The 20,607-nt window shown below is 42.3% G+C and overlaps 2 protein-coding genes across 6 annotated transcripts in view; one reads left to right on the top strand and one right to left on the bottom strand.

Annotated features, from left to right (window-relative positions):
- Window positions 1-1,351, top strand: part of FBXO11 (F-box protein 11) — a 101,245-nt gene extending 99,894 nt beyond the window's left edge. Inside the window, exon 23 of the mRNA XM_024119017.3 lies at window positions 21-1,351. Coding sequence (XP_023974785.2) covers window positions 21-150 — 130 coding nt within the window. The 3' untranslated portion in view covers window positions 151-1,351. The remainder of the gene's footprint in view (window positions 1-20) is intronic.
- On the bottom strand, window positions 1,166-19,126 carry MSH6 (mutS homolog 6). Of its 5 annotated transcripts, none has more exons than XM_007111620.4 (10): window positions 18,790-19,126; window positions 12,017-12,216; window positions 10,286-10,455; window positions 6,265-8,809; window positions 3,943-4,208; window positions 2,775-2,892; window positions 2,421-2,510; window positions 1,881-2,035; window positions 1,602-1,801; window positions 1,166-1,488 (listed from the first exon to the last, which is right to left on the bottom strand). In XM_007111620.4, the coding sequence occupies exons 1-10, from the start codon at window positions 19,044-19,046 to the stop codon at window positions 1,407-1,409; spliced, it is 4,083 nt and encodes a 1,360-aa protein (XP_007111682.2). In that variant the 5' UTR covers window positions 19,047-19,126; the 3' UTR covers window positions 1,166-1,406. The 5 variants fall into 5 exon arrangements, with proteins under 5 accessions (XP_007111682.2, XP_054945146.1, XP_007111683.2 ...); XM_055089171.1 differs by having other exon boundaries at window positions 18,801-19,083; XM_007111621.4 differs by lacking the exon at window positions 2,421-2,510.
- Between the last annotated feature and the right edge of the window lie 1,481 nt (window positions 19,127-20,607).

Genomic DNA, 20,607 nt, shown 5'->3' with positions numbered 1-20,607 from the left:
GGGTTTTCATTTTGCTTCAGGTTTTTCTGTGACTGTGGTGCTGGAACACTGTCTAATCCTTGTACATTAGCTGGTGAGCCTACACATGATACAGATACACTATATGACTCTGCTCCACCTATAGAATCTAATACATTGCAGCACAACTGAATTCCTTCCCTAAAGAAAAAGTCCTGCCATTCTAACATCATAACTTAAAACATTTTTTTTTTTTTTGGAAGAAGATTTAAAATATTTGCCCATGCTACAGGAAGAGACTGTATTAAAAGTGGATACACAAGGTCAGTTGACACTATGAAGCTCAAGCTACCAAAAAGAAAGTGGCAATATATTGACTCAGGATCTCAAAGCTGGGTGTTTTAGCATTACTGTGTAAAGACTTTTGAAGGGACAGAAGTGAAGAAAATAAGCTGCAATTTTGTACAGATACCAACTTCTGAAAAAAGCTGGTGTTTTTACAACTAGCATTGAATGCAGTCCAATTTGCAGTAGTACTCTTCAATAGACAAGCAGCTTTGTTGCTGCCTTTATGGACGTGGGTACCAATTGCTTTTGTAATATGGTAAAAATGTGAGCTAGCACTTCTGCATTTCTTTTGATTTTTTTAACATGTATTCAGATTGAGAAATATGATTTTAATGCTTTAATCTCATGTAGTTTGTTTTTAATTTCAAGCAAAATCTTATTGTACTTGAATGTGCCCTGTTTTGTTAGCACACCTAGACTTGCTGTAACTGTACTCATGTCCCAGTATGTACGTTCTTTCTATGAAAGAGAAAACACTAATCTTAAATTATATCCAGCAATGTTTCTGGTATCCTTTAAGAAAAGTTAAGACTATTATTTCCTTCCCTTCCCTGTGCAGCATTCAAAATCACCCCTAGACAAAGTGAGTGTTTTAATGAGACTTCCTAGGAAGGGATGCACTGTAAAACAAAAGTATTCTTGTAACTCAGTTTTGTGAAAGGTAAAAACTACTATGTTTTAAAAGTACACTTTAGAAAGTCTCTTCAAAACAGTCCTGTATTTGAACTCTGTTCATAGTTTTTTTTTGAACAGTTTAGACAAATTGCTGGAAATTAAAAGAATTTCCCGCATTAAGCTGAGACAAGTATATATACAGCCCTATACAGTTTCATAGCTTCCCCCCCACCCCATTTATGTGTATTGGTGACAGTGGGTATAAACAGCCTGAAAGTGTATGCATGTACCATAACATCTAGACTTAATATATTGTGGAGTATTCAATAACCATTATGTAGAAGGTAGGTAAGAATTAAAAGGGTTTAATTTCCTAGAAAGAAAATGGAAAAATGGTCATTTTTAAAAAATAAAGTTTATTAGATCATAATGTTGTCTGAATTTACCACCTTTGTCAAAAGTGAACTCAAAGCTTCCAATGTAGTCTATAGTTCCTCAATCAAAGTCAGCAACTTATGGACAGCTTCAGCATCTACAGTCGACCTTTCACTAGCCAGACAAACTTCCCTTAAAATAAATTTAAAAAAAAAGTTTTAGTTTACATTTTCACAGTGCATCATCCATCCCTTTACTGTTTTGGTAATCAACTACATGGTAAAATTATATCCAGTTATAATTACCGAAATAATCGCAGTGACTGAGTCATCTTCTCAAATTCTCTTGCTTTTCTATGTCCCTTTTGAATAACCTCCTCTGGAAGATTAGCAAGCCTTGCTGCATTAAAGCCATAGCTTTTAGGACAGGCTCCTTTAATGAATTTATACAGGAAGGTAATGGTCTCCTGGCTGGGATCTTCACATTCATTTTCTACCATGCATGCCTAAAAAAGAAAAATTACATGCTGGCAATACAAGTACCCATTCAAAAACACAGCTTTTGAATAAACAGCTTGTACATACCATGTGTCCTAGGCGCACTGCAACATTTTGAGAATAGTCTTCAACTAATGAATGGTAGTGGGTAGAAAACAATGTACGACACTTTATATTCTCGGCAAGTTCTTTAACAACTGCATTTGCTATTGCTGTCCCATCAAATGTTGCAGTACCTCTTCCTATGAAAATAAAATATACATGAACTATGTATTACACAACCTGCCATATTATATATGAAAAAAATGTACTAAAGATCAGTTTAGTATATCCAAAAGCATTCTGTAAACAGGCCCTCTCTAGCTAAGTAGGTCTGCTTGGAGTTCAGGAGTACTACTCGAGTACCACTGTGCTTCAGAAACTTCCTTTTAGTTCTCTTTAAATAGCCTCATTATCCAATAAAAATATTCTCATTATCCCTGTAAAATTGCCACCTTAGGGCCAACTGTGGGGTCTATGGACAAAGGTGAGTGTATTCATAGTCTTTTTCTTTGAGATGTATCCTTCAGACCATCTTCCAGAAAAATAATTCTTTGTACTAATGTTTTGGAAATTTTAATATCTTACCTAATTCATCCACAAGCACCAGAGAATGTGCTGTTGCATGTGTAAGTATACTGGCAGTTTCACTCAATTCAACAAAAAATGTACTTTCACCTAAAAAAAAAATCACAAATAGGTGATCATTTTAAGAATCCTATTGTAACAGTAGATTCATCTTTTAGGTTCATATCCTTTGAATCTATTATGAACTACTGTGGTACTAAGAGTAATGCTTTCAAATGTCTGAAAGCATTCTGCCTTGCGTAACACCGGAAAAAAATAAATAAAACATCCTATTTAAAGGTAGATGTGTTTAACACCTAAAATACAGAAATGAACTGTCAAATAACAGAGCCTTAGGTAGGAAAAAAAACTCACCTGACATTATTCTGTCTGAGGCACCAAGTCTAGTAAACACTCTATCGATTGCTGTGAGCCTACACACTTCAGCTGGTACATAACAACCCATCTGGGCCATTACAACTAGTAGGCCAGCCTGTGAATGAGGGAGAAAAAGGTCTTTTATGACTGGTGTTAGAGAACAGAGATATCTATGTATATTCAGAAGACAGAGATAATAAGCCCTAATAAATATTTATTAACTAGTAGTTAGGCACTCTAAAAAAAAATCTTCACAAACCTAAGTAGGAAAAGTGAGGCTTAGGCAGGCATGAGGCTTAGGGCCTAACTGGCTTTATGTGAAACCTCAGCACCTATATGCTAACCTACTACATTAGTGATTCTCAACTTAAAACTACTGATGCCTAGAACCAATTCCAGACCAAACAATCAGTTTCAGAGGATGAACACACCCCAACTCCCAGGTACTTTTTTGTTGTGCTCTCTAGATGATTTTTGATTTAAAAATGAAAAGGAGGTTGAAAACCACCTTACTACACTATTGCTCCTCTCTAGTTAGCAAATTTGTACAGAATTATAATACAGTGCAGTAGAGTTAGGGGGTCAGCAAACATTTTCTGTCAAAGGCCCATTGTCTGTTACACATTGTTTTTTTCTACAACCCTTTAAAATCTAAATCATATTTAGCTCAGTAGCTAGCTAACCCCTGGCAGAAGGTCAGAAAAATATACTTATTGTCTTCCCTAAAAGCAGTTCCCAACAGTTAACTAGAGGTCATGAATCACTTTCCTGTATGAACAAGTGCAATGGTTCTGTATAAGGGTTCCTAGAAATGAACCTAATTTAAGAACAAACATAAAACATTTGTATAATTTTCATTCATTATGAATACCTCTGCCTTCACAGGAAATGAATTCAATCAAAGTCAGAGTTCATAAAAAAAACTCATGGCCTGAAGCCACCTTCACCTTCTTAATCATATACTTCACTTAACATCAGGCAAATATTTGACCAATATGAAGAATACAGTTCTTAGTTTCATGACTCAAGGAGTTTCCCTTTGCTTCCTAATAAGTCAATGACTGAATTCTAGCATATGCTCCTTGGGAAACGGTGGCTTAAATATGTACTATATTCACTCTTTAAGTGTTACAAATAATTTGGTGTAACAAAACTTCAAGTTTACCTGTCTCATGAGCGTAGACTTGCCCCCCATATTTGGTCCAGTAACAAGTACACAGTAAGCTTTGCCATTTTCTTCCTCTTCCTCACAGCCTATTAGAATGTCATTTGGAATAAAGTCATCACCAAAAAAAGTCTTCGTAATGCAGGGGTGGCGTGATCCTTTAAGGTCTAGAAAGGGAGGAGTATCTTCTTCTGGCAACAGAATTACTGGACGACACATAGGACCATCACCCCCTCGACTGTAGTTAGCCAGGCACAATAAGACATCTGTTAAAGAGAGGTCAAAAGTGAAGCTTCATCATTTTTGAGGTTTCTTGATAAGCACAAAGGCCCAACTTCTATAAGAAGTCTTCCAGAAATGTTTTTTTTGTGGAGGTGGCATGCTCTACTTGCTCTTTAGACATGGCAGCTTTTTTTCAGTCCTCTAATATCTAAACCAGAGGTATGCCAAAGGAAAGCTAAGATACAACAGAGAGATGCTGTAGTGGTCTCTCCTTGATATAATCATGGAGCTAACACTTCTTAGAAGCAGAACATTCTGACAATAGGCACAATCTTAAGGGGAAAATATATTCACCAATTTTGAACACCTGAGCTGAGGGATGATTTTACATTACATACCAAATTGTTTAAAACTGTATTGGCTTAAGGAATAAATGTGGCACACTCAAAAACCACGATAGATACAAACTCAAAAACAAAATAGGGGCTTCCCTGGTGGCACAGTGGTTAAGAATCTGCCTGCCAATGCAGGGGACATGGGTTCAAGCCCTGGTCCGGGAAGATCCCACATGCCGTGGAGTAGCTAAGCCCGTGTGCCACACTACTGAGCCTGAGCTCTAGTGCCTACAAGCCACGACTACTGAGCCCATGTGCCACAGCTACTGAAGCCTGTGCGCCTAGAGCCCATGCTCCGCAACAAGAGAAGCCACAACGAGAAGCCCGCGCGCCGCAACGAGGAGTAGCCCCCGCTCACCGCAACTAGAGAAAGCCCACGCACAGCAACGAAGACCCAACACAGCCAAAAAATAAAAATTAAATAATTAAACAATAGGATGCCATTTTATTCTGGACAGTTGTGTTCAGACTAAAATAGTTTTGTTACAAATTTGGGTAAACTATGGTTGCTGCATTTTTACAACAGAAAAAACCCAAAACTCTAAAACCACCAAAGGCTCCAAATGACCTGGCCACGAAATTTAAAGAAAAAGGAAATTACTTATGAAGCTGAAAAGGTTACCAAATTACAAATACGTAAATCAGGGCTCTTACAAATCAACTGTAGAAAAAACAGTGTGACAACTTGGACTAAAAGAAAAAGGGAAGAGGGCTTCCCTGGTGGTGCAGTGGTTGGGAGTCCGCCTGCCAATGCAGGGGGCGCGGGTTCGTGTCCCGGTCCGGGAGGATTCCACGTGCTGCGGAGCAGCTGGGCCCGCACGCCCGGAGCCTGTGCTCCGCAACGGAAGAGGCCACAACAGTGAGAGGCCTGCGTACCGCAAAAAAAAAAAAAAAAAAGGAAGATTAAAATCTTTTGAAACGTTCATGTAAAGAGATTCACTGAAATACAAAAAAGAATGCAAGGGTGTATATATATATATGCCCAAAACTCTAAAACCACCAAAGGCTCCAAATGACCTGGCCACGAAATTTAAAGAAAAAGGAAATTACTTATGAAGCTGAAAAGGTTACCAAATTACAAATACGTAAATCAGGGCTCTTACAAATCAACTGTAGAAAAAACAGTGTGACAACTTGGACTAAAAGAAAAAGGGAAGAGGGCTTCCCTGGTGGTGCAGTGGTTGGGAGTCCGCCTGCCAATGCAGGGGGCGCGGGTTCGTGTCCCGGTCCGGGAGGATTCCACGTGCTGCGGAGCAGCTGGGCCCGCACGCCCGGAGCCTGTGCTCCGCAACGGAAGAGGCCACAACAGTGAGAGGCCTGCGTACCGCAAAAAAAAAAAAAAAAAAGGAAGATTAAAATCTTTTGAAACGTTCATGTAAAGAGATTCACTGAAATACAAAAAAGAATGCAAGGGTGTATATATATATATGTGTGTGTGTGTGTGTGTGTGTGTATATATATATAAACGAAAACAGTGATAGGTCAAGGGATAGCTTTAAATTAGTGTGACAAAAAATAGCTTAAAAAACAGCATTTATCGAATACTATAAATTCAACTGAAATTTGATCAAAACATACTTGTCACTTGAGTTTAGGGATACGAGTCAATGAGGACTTTCCGATGGACTTTCCAATCTTAATATACAATTGGAACACAGGACGTTACTAACCAAAGCTTTAGGAACAAGCCTCCTGAAAATCTTACCCAACACTGCGATGCACTCCACAGCAGCCTGCCAGTCCTTGTAATTTTTATCAAAGTTATAGAACAGTCGCCGCATGCAGTCCTTTAATGATACATCTCTCCGTTCTTCAGCATTTATCAGATTAGCCAACTTTTTCTCAATTGTTTTGGTCCAATATCGTTTACAGCCCTTCTTGGTAGATTTCAACTCATATTCTTCTGGCAAATTACGAGTGATGAAATTCTCGGGAATTTCCAACTGGTAACGATTCCTACCAATTCCCCAGTAGACTATGGTCCTACAGCCAATTCGACTACGCTGTTTCTCCAAGTATTCCAGGAGGCTCTGTTCATTTTCTCTTATGTCAGCAAGAGCTTGATCATAATCAGAGTCAAATCCTGCTTTGGGAGTAATCAGTCCAGTCTTTCGAGCCTTTTCATGGTCAAAGGCTGTATCCCATCGGTTTAGTTCTAAAGTCAAATCAGGAAAGCGGCCTTCAGGATTTTTTGTCTGCAGAATAAGGACCTGCTTAAGGATTTTAGACTTAAAGTCATCAATGACTTCTTCCATAACCCCTATAATTTTACATAGTATTTTGAATCCTTCCAGAGCAGAAAGAAAATCAATAATCTTTTTTTTGCTGTATGTGGTTTCTTCATACATTATAGCCCTGCTATCTGGGTGGTTCTGGCTCTTCAGGGGAGAGCCAACATTATGAATTTTACTCAGTAGCCTCTCAAGGTCTGGAAGCTTCTTTAGAAGGTCTACAACCTCAGAGATTTTGTCAGGCACAGCCATTAGGTCTTCTATGGCATCTAGACGATCACTGATAACATAAGGGTTACAGAGTGGGGCACAAAGCCATTGCTTTAGGAGCCGCTTACCGAAGGGAGTATGGCAAGTATCAATCTTCTCTAACAGGGTCCCTTCAGTAGAACCATTTGTTCCATTCAGAAAAATCTCCAAGTTGTTTAATGTCACAGCATCTAGCACCATTCGCTGATTGGCTTTAGCAAAGACAGCACCAGGTCTTGTAGCACGGACCGTGTCAGAATCCAAGGGAATATATTCTTCAAAATTAGCCATTGATAAAAGCTCCTGATCAATAAGGCATTTTTTGAGGTAGAAGACACAACCACCAAGAGCAGAGAGGGCCAATTCACTCTTCTCTCCTGGTGTCAACCCAACAGAATCAGACTCTGAGGTCATATCTTTAAGCACCTGGGGTAACATCACCCCACTGTCCTCATTTAACTTGTCTGTAAAATATCCTTCTTCAAGGAGAGTTCTCAAAGTTTTGGCTGCATCCCAAAACTGGGAACCTGGTATCAGACCTTCCTGAAGAGAAGAGGATAATGAACCCTTGAGAATCATCTTAGTTTCCACTGAGAGATTTCCTTTCTCAAACAAGACTTGTACTGGAGAATAGTGTGCCACTAAAGTCCTAAACCTGGAACAATGGCGATCATCTGAAAACTGACCTATGAAGAACTTCCCTAGCGAGGTATCAACAAAACATACTCCATACACTCGAGCGTGGCCAGAAGAATCATCATCTTTTTCTTTGAGGCTAAGAAGGTACTTACTGTAGTTCTCTGAGGGGTCACCTTCCAGCACACTGTAGGTCTGTGTACCCTTGGTAATGACCCTACAGATCTCCCTCCTCACCACTCTATCAAACTTAGATATATGTGCCATCTTTCGGCATCGTGCCTCCATCATTTCCGGGGTCTCGGTCTGTTCCACCCGTGCTACTTTATAGCCCTTCTGGACCAGGGAATCTGAATATCTGCCAAATGCAATTTCAGGGAAACCAGAATGGGCCCAGTTGCCTTTCATGAATACCAGCCCTAGTTCACTGACTCCAATAAGAGCATCCATGTGGTACAGCTCATAAAACTTCCCCACCTTATAAAATATGACAAGATCAAAGTTCTGAGACTTAATCTGCCACCACTTCCTCATCCCAGGAGTACAGGAATTAAGGAAATCCTCAGGCACATAGAGCGTGGATGCATCAAAATCAGGGTGATCAGGTCGCCTCCTGTGCGTATCTCTTCTCTTCTCTTCCTTAAGCCACTCTAAAGTTTCATGATACCAGATGGTGGGGCGACTACTGTCATCACATCCTCCACTAATGTGGGCTTGGGATTCAGAATTTTGAGCAGCAGAGAAAGCACTCAAAGTATTCTTGGTTTCTGATGAAATGCCAGTTGCTCGTTTGGTGGCTGAGGGCATTTCCTTCCTTGAACTTTTCCTTTTGAGGGAGCCATTTCCCGTTACCATTCTCTTCCTCTTTGGAGCAACTTTGACAGGGCTGTCCAGGCCTTCACTGTCACTATCCCCTACTCCACTGCTTATTTCATCACTGCTTCCTTCCTCCTTAGCATCTGGCTTAAATTCCACATCAGAGCCACCAATGTCACTCTCAGAGTCTGATATGACCCTTCGTTTTTTTATCTGGCGGCTACTTCGCCTAGATCCTTGCACCTTTGGCCTCACTTCCTCTTCACTCTCAATTTCATTTTCTTCTTCACTCTTATCTGATGCGTAAGTGGCACCTGCCTGGAAGGCAAAGAAGAGTATTTTAAAACAAAGTGAAATTTGGAAAATGACAATATTGCTGTGGAATCTCTCAATATGCTGCAACTTCATCTATCAAGAGGAGAACCCACCTCCAGAAATAAACTATTTTCTTTCTCAAGGGATATCAATTTCAGTTTCACCTAACATTAAAACAAGTATCACAATATAGGATTAAGTGATTCTGTCATGAGAGTTCTATCCTATTCAATACTGACGAAGTCCTTAGGATGACCACACATCACAAATACCCATAGGTGATGTCCTCATTATCAGTCATAGCTGTGGAAAAAAACTTTCAGTCTTCTCCTGCTTTCCTTCTTCCAGGGTCACCTCTCCTCTTACATTTGGACATGTTATGAAGTTTACCATTTTATAAATTCTAGTATAAAAAACCAGTAAATCAACCTAGTTCTAGTCCTTGCTTTCCACAAACCAGCTGTATCTTCTTGGGCAAGGCACATTCACTTATTATCATGGGCCTCCCTCATACGTAAAGTAGTATGAGGCTAAATGATTTCTGTAGCTGCCATCCAGGTCTAAACATCTGAGTAACGTTATGATCTCTGGTCTCAACCTCAAAAATAAGATTAGAAACTCTTCTCTCATTTCTCTTAAAGTACTCATTATATTAACTTACTTATTGCCTATCTCATCTAGAATAGAAGAAAACGAAATCAAGCTTAGTTATAGATGAATCTTTTTAAGCAAACGGCATTAATTTAACTAAATTAGAGAATGATGACTATGTTTGTTTTAAATATACCAATTATTTGTTCATTTCCTTAACAAGATTTAATTCACTCAAATAGTGACCATCGATCGGGCTTCCCTGGTGGCGCAGTGGTTGAGAGTCCACCTGCCAATGCAGGGGATGCGGGTTCGTGCCCCGGTCCGGGAGCGGCTGGGCCCGTGAGCCATGGCCGCTGAGCCTGCGTGTCCGGAGCCTGTGCTCCGCAGTGGGAGGGGCCGCAGCGGTGAGAGGCCCGCGTAGCGTAAAAAAAAAAAAAAAAAAAAGTGACCATTAATATTTGAAACCAAGGTTGTATTTCAAGGTTACTCAACCTCTATTCTTACCAATCCAAAATACAACAAAAGTATTAGAGCATAAAACTGGATAATTAATTTCCACACCCTCATACAGAAGCTTGCTACCAGACACCATGACCAATTTTATCACCATGTCCTTACTGTCCCTAGCTCTCTATACTGGTTACCAAAATGGTACTGCCTTTTACAGCATGTGTCTTTCTAGCAGGCTTGAGAACTTAAGTAAAAAGGGGTGTTAGGCTGCTGAGATTCTAAATAATATAACATGACCTATAGTCCAGGAATGTATAGAAGTATGCATGTATGAGTACTAAACAGATATATGGAAAATACCACTCTAATATGCCCCTGACCCTTTTTCATCCCTCTCCTAACAGAAGTGACAACCGCCTGTTAGCACAGTCCCACCTCTGTCTCTTCTTCCTCCTCTGGTTCTGAGGGCTCATCACACACTGCCAATTCAAGCCTCTTAATCTTGTCTTTATTCAAGGCTTCATCTGCACGCTGCATTGCCCTGAGTATTTCAGGCTTTGAACTGTAGAAATGACCTCCTTTCTGGGCTTCCTTTGACTTTGAACCTAAAAAACATATATATATTTATTTATTTATAAATAGGAACTGTTGGCTGGATATTTGGCTCAATGTTTAACACTTGCCCTAAGGAACAAGAGTGCCAACAATCAAGTATAATTTTTAATCTCCCATTATTTCTGATTGATACAGATAGATCAATAAAGCCTACAAGGAAGGAATTTTCAGGGAAAAACTACCAGTGAAACTGAAATTACCTGTTTTACCTCCTTTAAGCTGCCTTAACTGTTGGTCACCCAGGAGCACTTAGTCTCTCTTCTATAATGACTTGGGACTGTGACCCTAAACACCTAGGCACGCCTCTTCAGGTGAGGCATGAGATGTAAAGGGGGTTTGAGACCCTTTGATGCAAACTACAGCTCTAAGACCATGCCCCCCCAAAGAAGGCCTACTTTTTTTCATGCATGCCTGATTTATTCACATACATGTATTGCAACAATTTGGATATTTAAAGGGCAGAAAGCAGTATGCACATGGGTTGTTTTATAAAATAATTACAACATAAATGTAAACTTTTAAAGTCCTTTTTTGCCAAAGCTTTGTTTAGAATCTCAAAATTAGTCCTGGAAAAAGACCTCATTTATCATCTGGTCCAACTCTCTCTCTCTCATTTTATATATATGCAAACAGAATCAGAAAATAAGATGATATAGCAAATTAGTGGAGAAGACTGAACCAGATTTCCTTATTTTCTTTCCATCCTGCATGTCAGATTTCTGTGTGGACTTAACCTTCTTCAGTGTGCCGTCCCTGCCCTACAGGATGAGGAGCACTATGACCAAAAGGCATGATTCCCAGAGGTTTCTGGGAAACTGAACATTGTTCTGATTCCAAAACACTGAGTTCAACAATGTCCTAGCCAGGAGAGTCTGAAGATAGTGGAGAAAAACCTGTACATGCTGGACTGTTCAGGCACTGCATCCTGCAGTCATACTGTACATGCACTGTACAATCCAAGAGACTGATAGGGTGCACCCAGCCCAAGTGAAGCTATAAATGCAGGACTGCTGATGTCTGTGATAAATAAGGCTGGGCCTGGGAAGAGAAAGTTAAGGTTCCAGAAGTCTCATTTCTGATGTGAAACAACGCAGATGTGCTCATAAGGTGAGGATTTTGAAGACCAGGTAGCATGCATCTCCATCTGTCCTAAAGAATGTCACTGATTTATATTCTATGCATCTTGGCTGCATTTTCTTTTGGAACCTTTAAGATGGGAACACTTTAATTTACTCTTTTCATGTCTGAGTATGGCATTTTGGTCCAAATCACGAGATCCAATCATGAAATCATTTTTCCTTTAATGATACGATATTGCTGTAAGTCACTCAGAAGGACGGAAATAAAAATTCCACTCTGCACAACAAACTGGCTTAAGACCAGCTGCATCTTATCCTTTTCCCATGCTAGAAGCTTTCACCACACCACTCCTGCAATTTATTCGAGTAAAATATGCTGAATTCCACTGTATGGGAGACACTAACACTCAGACTCATGTGTGCGTGCATGCTCTCTCTCTCACATACACAATCTGCAGAGTGAATCTTTTACCTGTATATGGCTTTAATAGCCTTCTTCTAACCCAGCCCCTTGTTGGGCTGTCATCAAAAAACTGTACATGAACTCGGGCAGACTTTCCTTTCTCACGGATGAATGTTCCATCAAAAGGGTGGTTGTAAACCAGGCAAGGCCACCAAGGGTAACCCTCCATCTTGGCCCAAACCAAGTCACCTGGTGAGAAGTCACAAGAACTGTTGCCAAAAGGAAATACATAATTTGGTTAATATTTTGTTAAGCTACATTAAAGGCAATTACCTACAAATAAGCAATTTTAAGGAAGGTATCTTTAAGACTCCTTTGAAATTTTCTGGCATTAATATTCAGGAACAGAAATTCTAGAATTAATGATTTTTTAAAAACATTTTCAAGTTATTTTTAAAAACATAAGCAAATATCACAATGTTTATTAAGACAATCAGAAATATAATGGTATTAAGGTTAGAGACTATCTCAGAATTATTCAAGGTTTAAAATTCTGATAGACTACTGATAGCAGGAAAAAGACAAAGACAAAGACAAACTCATTGTACTTGTGATCCAAATTATAATGAGTAACACCTGTACTACAAATATGGTATAAATTAGGAACAGGATCTGACCCAAAGTATTAATACCAAACATACCGACTGTGTAAATTTGCTACTTATATTCAATATTATTGACTTTGCTCCAATGTATTCCAAATACTCCAAAAGCTGCCTATAGCACACTACTATACTACCCCCACCCTCACCCTAAAAATCTAGCTTTATGGAAAAACTTAAGTCAAGAGATAAGTGCCTAATGTACCCAAAACAGTTGAGTACATAATGCCTACAGAATCAACAGGAGATTCAATCTTCACAAAAGCTGATTTAGCCCTAAAGGTTTCCTAAGAAAGGGAGAGGAGGGGAAAAGAGAGGGAGAAGGGTAGCAGTGTCCAGTAACAGACTACAAGAGTCCCTCAGTGATGGAGAGGGCACAACAACTGATAAACCCTGCTCAAGTACTATATACCACGATTTTCTAAGCCTGCTTACAGGTTTTCGCTGAATAACTACAAGTGTAAAATAAGCACATTACAAAAAGAATATTTTAGACATTTTTGAATCATCAATTGAGTCCACCTTATAAAATCAGGCCCAATCATAAAATTAAAGTATTTCTTTCTTCAAAAAATGTGAATATGGAAATCCCTATGCTGGACAGTTAGAAAAGAAACCAGAACAGGAGCATAGCTTCAGCTGGTGCTTATATCAAGGGCCTTTAAGGTACATTCTTCTTTCAACTTAGAAATCTATAGCGACCTGCACAACTTTGTAATTATTGCTGTCAAACACAAGGCTCATCTTCAAACAGGGAGCTGTGTCTGCACCATTCAGACTTCTTACCTTAAGTGCTTCATCCTACCTAACATAGCCATTAATTAACAGGAGACAAAGACGCTTATCTCCATGTGGAACTGTCAAGCAGGCTTTCCCTTAACTTAGGCAGGTAGCCACTTAACAACAAAGTCTATCACACACTGGTATCAGAAAACCACAAGCTGGGACTTCCCTGGCGGCGCAGCGGTTTCAGAATCCACCTGCCAATGCACAGGACACGGGTTCAAGCCCTGGTCCAGGAAGATCCCACATGCAGCGGAGCAATTAAGCCCACAACTACTGAGTTGTTTTGCACCACAACTACTGAGCCGCGCACCTAGAGCCCATGCTCCACAACAAGAGAAGCCACTGCTCTCTGGAACTAAAGAAAGCCCGCGTGCAGCAACAAAGACCCAACGCAGCCAAAAATAAATAAATAAAGTTATTAAAAATAAATTTAAAAAATAAAATGATAATATATCTCAAATGTTTGATATTCTTGGGATTTTAAGGACAGTTTTTAAAAACTGCTGATGCTGGGGACATGGGTTCGTGCCCCGGTCCGGGAGGATCCCACATGCCGCAGAGCGGCTGGGCCCGTGAGCCATGGCCTCTGAGCCTGCGCGTCCGGAGCCTGTGCTCCACAACGGGAGAGGCCACAACAGTGAGAGGCCCGCATACCGCAAAAAAAAAAAAAGAAAAAAGAAATGACTTAAGCTAAATATACAGTGAACAGATCTTTAAGCTTTTGCTTTAAAAATCACATTATTTTTGCTCCCTCTTCAGCCCATTACCTTGGTGTCGATTACTAGTTGTGCCCCAAATTTGTAAGCAAAATTTTTGGCTATCTACTTTTTAAAAAAGAATCAGTAGATAGCAATGTACTGCTAGAATTTGCTCCTATAAACAATAAAAGATAGACTGGGTATGTCTAACAAAAACTTGTGTATGTAAATACAAATTTCACAAATGTGAAACATGCTCTCAAGCCAACCTTAGAAATCAAACTATCAGTGTCTGTATCTACCTCTTAAGGTGGACCATTAGAGCAGAATTCCCCTACCTTCAAACAGCTAATGAGAAAAGAGAAGTAATCAGAGCAATTAATAACAAAGGCTCCCATCATACCTGCCCATCTACCCGTACCTCTGCCCACATACCTGACTTTCTTTCCTTCAGCTTGCATAACTATGGCACCCATCACTTACGCATTAGGTCTACAGTGACCATATAAATTATCATCCAAACTGGCCTCTCAAACTATTTCCTAAATAAATTATCATCCAAACTGGCCTCTGAAACTGTTTCCTAAATATTATTAGAAAGGAAGTCTACATAAAAAACTAAAAGAAACCAGGGTTCTTCGGAGAGCAGCTTAAGAAGCAGGGACATTGACCATCGTCATCAGAATGAAAAGAAGTTTTCAAAAGTTTTGAGGGCAGGGACTTCCCTGGTGGCGCAGTGGTTAAGAATCCGCCTGCCGATGCAGGAGACACGGGTTCGAGCCCTGGTCCGGGAGGATCCCACATGCCAGGGAGCAACTAAGCCCGTGAGCCACAACTACTGAGCCTGCGCTCTAGAGCCTGCGAGCCACAACTACTGAAGCCCACCCGCCTAGAGCCTGTGCTCTGCAACAAGAGAAGCCACAACAATAAGAAGCCCGCGCACTGCAACAAAGAGTAGCCCCTGCTCGCCGCAACTAGAGAAAGCCCACGTGCAGCAACGAAGACCCAACACAGCCAAAAATAAAAAATAAAAAAAAAGTTCTGAGGGCAATGTTAAAAAGTCATAAAAGCCAGCTTAAAAGAGGCTTCCACTGACCAAATTATAAGTTCAGCATCTTTTTAAATACCAGTTTTAATTATATCGATTAAATCAAATTAGGTCTGTGAAACTGAGTCCACAATGATACTTTTTTAAAAGCTTGAATACTTTTCTTACAATAATTTTATATTAGGTGTGATATTATTGGGAAAATATATTACTATAGATTTAATTGTATGAAAATTCTCAGGAAAGGCACCTACAACTAGGGCAGATAATTACCTTTAACTAAAGGCCCTTAGGAAAAAAAAACTTGTCAATGTCTGACACACCACTCCTATAAATGAGTACAAGGCATACACTTAAAATTTTTTACTGCCCTCATTTCTCATAATCAACAGATAATTATCACTGAAATGAGACTGTGAAAAATAAACTAGCTAAGACTTGCTTAAAAAACCCAGATTTAGTTGTCAGAAGCCTTGCTCACAGCTCTTTCAATTATGGTCTTAATAAACTACAGAAGAAATAAAGCATTGAGAAGGAGGCCTAGAGTGCATAAACATACATCCTGTAGCCATTTATTGAAACTGATGTCACCTTGACTCCTTCCTTTCTCTCATCAACACAAGTGGGAAAATACTTTTGCATCACACCTGACTGACAAAGTAACTAAGGGGAAAAAAAAGAAAAAAACAGGCAAAACACTTTAACACTGGAGCACAAGAGAAAAACTAAATGATAAATGACCATTAAAAGAGGCTCAACTTCTTTTAAAGAGTTCAACGACCCTCAGAAAAAGTCCAAATGTCTTTGTAGCCCATCAGCCTGTTGGTGACTGGATCTCTGCATACCTAAGGCTCCTGCCTCCTCTTCATTCTCAATTTGCAGGAACTTCCTCTTCCTGCACCAGCTTCTAAAACTCCCTCACCTCCACAGTAGCCTGGCTAACTTCTTCTTGTCCTCTGGTCTCAGCCTAGAGAGCTGAAAGCCTACCCAGACCCACACATACCCCATCCTCCCCGCAAAGCACACGGAGCTCACCGACTCTGCTCCTGCTCTAGAATTGCCTTTTTGCTTGTCCCGTTCACTGTTATATCCAGGATCTACAATGCCCAATACTGTGCCTGCCAGAGTAGATACGTTAACATTTGTTGAATGAAAGCCAAATCTATGTAAAAAAAAAATAAAGTAAAATTCAAAAATTAAGAAAAAAAGAAAGCCAAATCTATATACTGAATGGAGAGTTTCTTTAGAAGCCTAGTATCAAATGCCCATTTTTCCTGAAAACTTTGGAAGTAGTCCCCATAGTAGGTGGTCAAGTGTAAACAATATTATGCTTTTACAAGTCTCCTAAATTCAGACCTCAAAACAACAAAGAGCATATGCTATTCAACACAACCATACAATAAATACTTCCATCCGTTTAGAATGGATGCAGGAAGAATCAAATTCATGTTTAAGTAAACATTATTAACACATTGTGCATCTCTCGCCATGAAAAATAGTCTGTTACAGAGGATGCACATGTAAGGAAGGAAAAATATTTTCCCCTTTACCCTTCTGAGTTCTTGGCTAAGAGCCCCTGTAATAAAAGATTGACAAGAAAAAGATAGACAAAAGTTTATTAACATGTATACCTCCCCATAAACGTGGGAGATACTAAGGAAAACTGAGTAACTCCTGGAGATGGCCCGAGTCACCAACTTAAAACATCATCTGCAGCTTTATAAAGACAAAAGAAAGATGGGGTGGCGGGGACAGATAAGGGAGGTTACCAGGAAAAGAACAAAAAACAAGAGTATGGTTGTTATGCAGATTTCAGTCAGTGCCTTCTCCATTTAATAAGTTTCTGGTGATTTAGAGTCACTCTTCTCTTCCTAGTACAGAGACGGAGACATCCTTACAAATGGAGATTTCCTTTTTAAATGTAAATTTCCCTTACAGAAGAGTAACTTCTATAGCTCTCAGAGCTTCTCCAGTGTCCCCCAGTTTCTGTGTCCCCCGTTTCTCAAAAATTATCAGTTCAAAATAACCTCTATGCCAGAGGCACATTCTGGGGTGGCGTATCCTGCTACTCTTCACACAACTACATAAACTGCTTGAGAAGGTCGCTTAAAGGAGAATAACACTGTAATTCCACGTAGACTTTGAAAAATCTGTGTAACACCTAAAACGCAGGACACTGTAAATCAACTACTCAAGTTTCTGATCTTGAATGCGTTCTTTATTTTTCTGTACCACTATTTCTTCATCCTTTCAAATGGCTACCATTACACACTATGCCTAATGCAATACCTGGGATACAGTAAATGCGAGCTTTTCAAAATGTCGCCCGCTGCTCCAACAAAGGCCAGCCAAGCCCTGGAACAGCACTGAACTGCCGAGAAAGCGAGGAAGACACCTCTGGGCAGGGTTCCCCATAATCGCGTCCACGTCCCCGCCCATAGTCAGATCAAGGCCTTTGGAGGCTCGCTCTCAATTCCGGAAAAATTACACAGCCCCAACCTCCCCTGAAATCGCCAACAAAAGATGCACTGTATCAGGGAGTTCCCTGGTGGTCTAGTGGTTAGGATACTGGCTGTCACTGCTGGGACCGGGGTTCAATCCCTGGTCGGGGCCTGGGTTCAATCTCTGGTCGGGGCCTGAGATCCCAAAAGCCTGGGGGAGGGGGGAGGCCAAAAAAAAAAAAAATAAGATGCACTGTTCCTTAAACTAACATTATTTTCAACTGGCACAATACTTCCAGGTGTCAAAATTAACACTGTTCCTAAACTTTCATCTGTTTGGGGGCATATGCTGTCTACCTACAGGATGAGCCAACTGGATCCCTGCACTTGCTGCTCCCCCGCCCCTGCAATCCTTACTATCACCAATCAGGCTCCTCCATCTACGAGTGGACACACCCCTCGCGCTCTAAACTCGTCGTCCACCCCCAACCCCCATACCCAGGCCGAGGGCCCGCCCACCCACCCCGCCAGAGGCTTCGAGTCCGAGGCTCTCAGCCAAACATCGAGCATATTCCTCCAACGACTACTGGACCGGTAATTCACCGTCCCAGCAGTGAAGGAGAAACGTCCCCCGGGAATCCCACTCGCAGCACGCCGCGCCCCACAACCTGCAGGTGGCCGGCGGTCATCCCCCCGGCGGGCATTTCCTCCTTCCCGCCACCCCTCCCCCGCCCCAGGCAGGCACCACCCCCTCCCTCGCCCTGGGGGCGCACCCCACGCCGAGCAGACAAGCTCTTTTCTCTTCCCACCGCACCCTCAATGCTCCCGTCTCTCATTTCTCCTCCCTGCCCTGAGCACCTTCCACTCCTCCTCCCCCACCTGACGGACCGCGTGTCCTTCTCTACCTCCGAACTAAGCGCGTCCTCCCTTCCCCTTCAACCCTTCGTACACAGCCGATTTCCTCCTACCCTGTTTACAAGCTACACCCCCCCACGGCTCCCTGCGCTCTTTCAAGCCAAATATGCAACCCCACCTCCTCCGAGCCCAGGCGCTGGCCGAGCACCCCAGCCCCCCACCCCGAGGCGAGCCTCCCTTCCTTGGGCTCCCCGCGCCTCCCCCCACTGCACCACCTCCTCCGAGTCCAGGGCCTGGCCGCGCACCCCCCAGGCCCCTGACGCGACCTCCCTGCGCCCCGACACCCCGCTACCTGGCGGGGACCGCAGGGGCTGCCGACTTCCGCAGCCCTCCGTTGAGGTTCCTCGCCTCGGCCCGCGAAGTGGAGCCCGCCAGGGGCCCCGGCCCAGGCCCGGCCTCGCTCCAGGCCGCATCCCCGCCTGGGGAAGGAGAGGCCCCGGCGGCAGCGGCGGCGGCGCTTTCACTTGAGGCCCTAACCGGGCCTTTGCTGGCATTATTCAGGGCTGGAGACTTGGGGAAGAAGCTGTACAGCGTGCTCTGTCGCGACATGGCCACGGTCGCCGAGGCCCAAACGCTTTGTCGGACCGAGCCACTAGAGGCACGGCAAGTACCGCGAGGGGCCTCCTGGCGGGAAATCGGGGGGGAGGCGCGCTCTGCCGGAGGAACACTGGCCCCATCGGCCAATCGGCAGGCCGTTCGCGGGCGGAGTCCCGGGCGGCGCGCGTCCGGCCCCGCCCCCTCGGGCGCCAGGAGACGTGGGGAGGGGAGGGGCCAGCACGCCGCGCGGGGTAGCTGCCCGTGGCGCCTCCAGCGTTTCCACCCAGCCCCGCGGCAGGAATGGCCCGGGGCTGGTTAGGACTGGAACACTTCGGCCCGAGCGAAGCTGAGCGCTGCTGCGGGGCTGGCCCCCTCGGAAAGGCGTTCCTCTTTGGAAGGGAATCTGGTGGTCGCGGGGGTGCGATCACGCAGGGGCAGGTGTGTGCCGAGTGCGTGCACCGCGTAGGCATGAGGGGCCGCGGTGCAAGGGGTAAACCGAACGGCCACAGAAAGAAGCCCTGGCGGAGAAACGCCTTCCAGAGCCTGCATGAACAATCCTGCTGTTAGAACGCTTACCCCAAGGAAACGGAAAAGAAAAAAGGGATCCAGACTTAAATCAGCAGAAGATCAAGTCTTCTGTTCTTAGTATTCCCAAAGCGTTGCACATAGTAGGCACTTGATAAATACTTTACAACTGAACGCTAAGTTTTTGGCCCTGTATGAGTTTATGATTTAAAAAAAAATTGCCAGCCACACAGCTTTCCTCTGCCGGGAAGCAATCCAGGCATTTCACATTGATTAACTCATTAAATCCTCGCAATAACCTGTGAGGTAAGTATCAATACTTCAGGTCCACTGTTCCTTATCTGAACCTCTTGGGCCAGGTGTGTCTCAGAATGCAGGATTTTTCATATTTTAGAAAAGTCACAAGGTGTGAATAAAAAGTTCCTATTCTCCAAATTCAAGAAACAAGTTGGAAGACTGACAGCTCTTTGGCCCTAATCCCAAACTGTGAATAAGTAACTATGGAATCCAGAATCCCAGAAAGCAGCCCCAATCAGCAACAGCTGTGCCTTGGTGCAAACATATAAAGATCAGCTCTTTGCTTTGTTCAGGAGGCTGTGTTCTGCCACACCATTCTCCTGTGCTAGGCATGTAATAAAATCAGCTTTGTTTCAGAAGCAGTATTTGAAATAATACTCTTCCCTACATGAGGATAATACATGACACCCTCAGTCTGGGGCAACACCCTAAAATCAAACGTAATATTCCTTCAGCAGAACATATGCTTTTTCACACTAATTGGGATAAATATAGACTATAAATAGCCTCGGGTCAGCTCAGGTCAAAATTTGCTACCAAATGAGTTTGCACAAAACTTGTTTTTCAAAGCTTTTTGGATTTCAGAATTGCAAGTAAGGCATTGTTGACCTGTCTTATATCTCCTTTTTATGGCTGAAGAAACTGAGGCACAGATGGCCCAAGACCGAACAGCCAGAAAAGGGTGGAGTAGGAATTTAAATCCTGGGAAGTGTTTCTGGAGTCCTGTGTTACTAATAGAAATGTTATATTG

The sequence above is a fragment of the Physeter macrocephalus genome, chromosome 12, assembly GCF_002837175.3.
Source record: "Physeter macrocephalus isolate SW-GA chromosome 12, ASM283717v5, whole genome shotgun sequence".
In the NCBI taxonomy this organism is placed as follows: Eukaryota; Metazoa; Chordata; class Mammalia; order Artiodactyla; family Physeteridae; genus Physeter; species Physeter macrocephalus.
This window is presented reverse-complemented; position numbering and strand designations above follow the sequence as displayed.

Bases quoted from the DNA above. Each gene is read 5' to 3' on its own strand.
- MSH6 (XM_007111620.4), bottom strand. From the start codon at position 19,046: ATGTCGCGACAGAGCACGCTGTACAGCTTCTTCCCCAAGTCTCCAGCC. The intron at 10,456-12,016 runs GTAAAAGATTCA...TATGTTTTTTAG, and splicing joins GCTATTAAAGCCATATACAG to GTTCAAAGTCAAAGGAAGCC. The intron at 2,511-2,774 runs GTGAGTTTTTTT...TTTTTTTTTTAG, and splicing joins CTCAGACAGAATAATGTCAG to GTGAAAGTACATTTTTTGTT.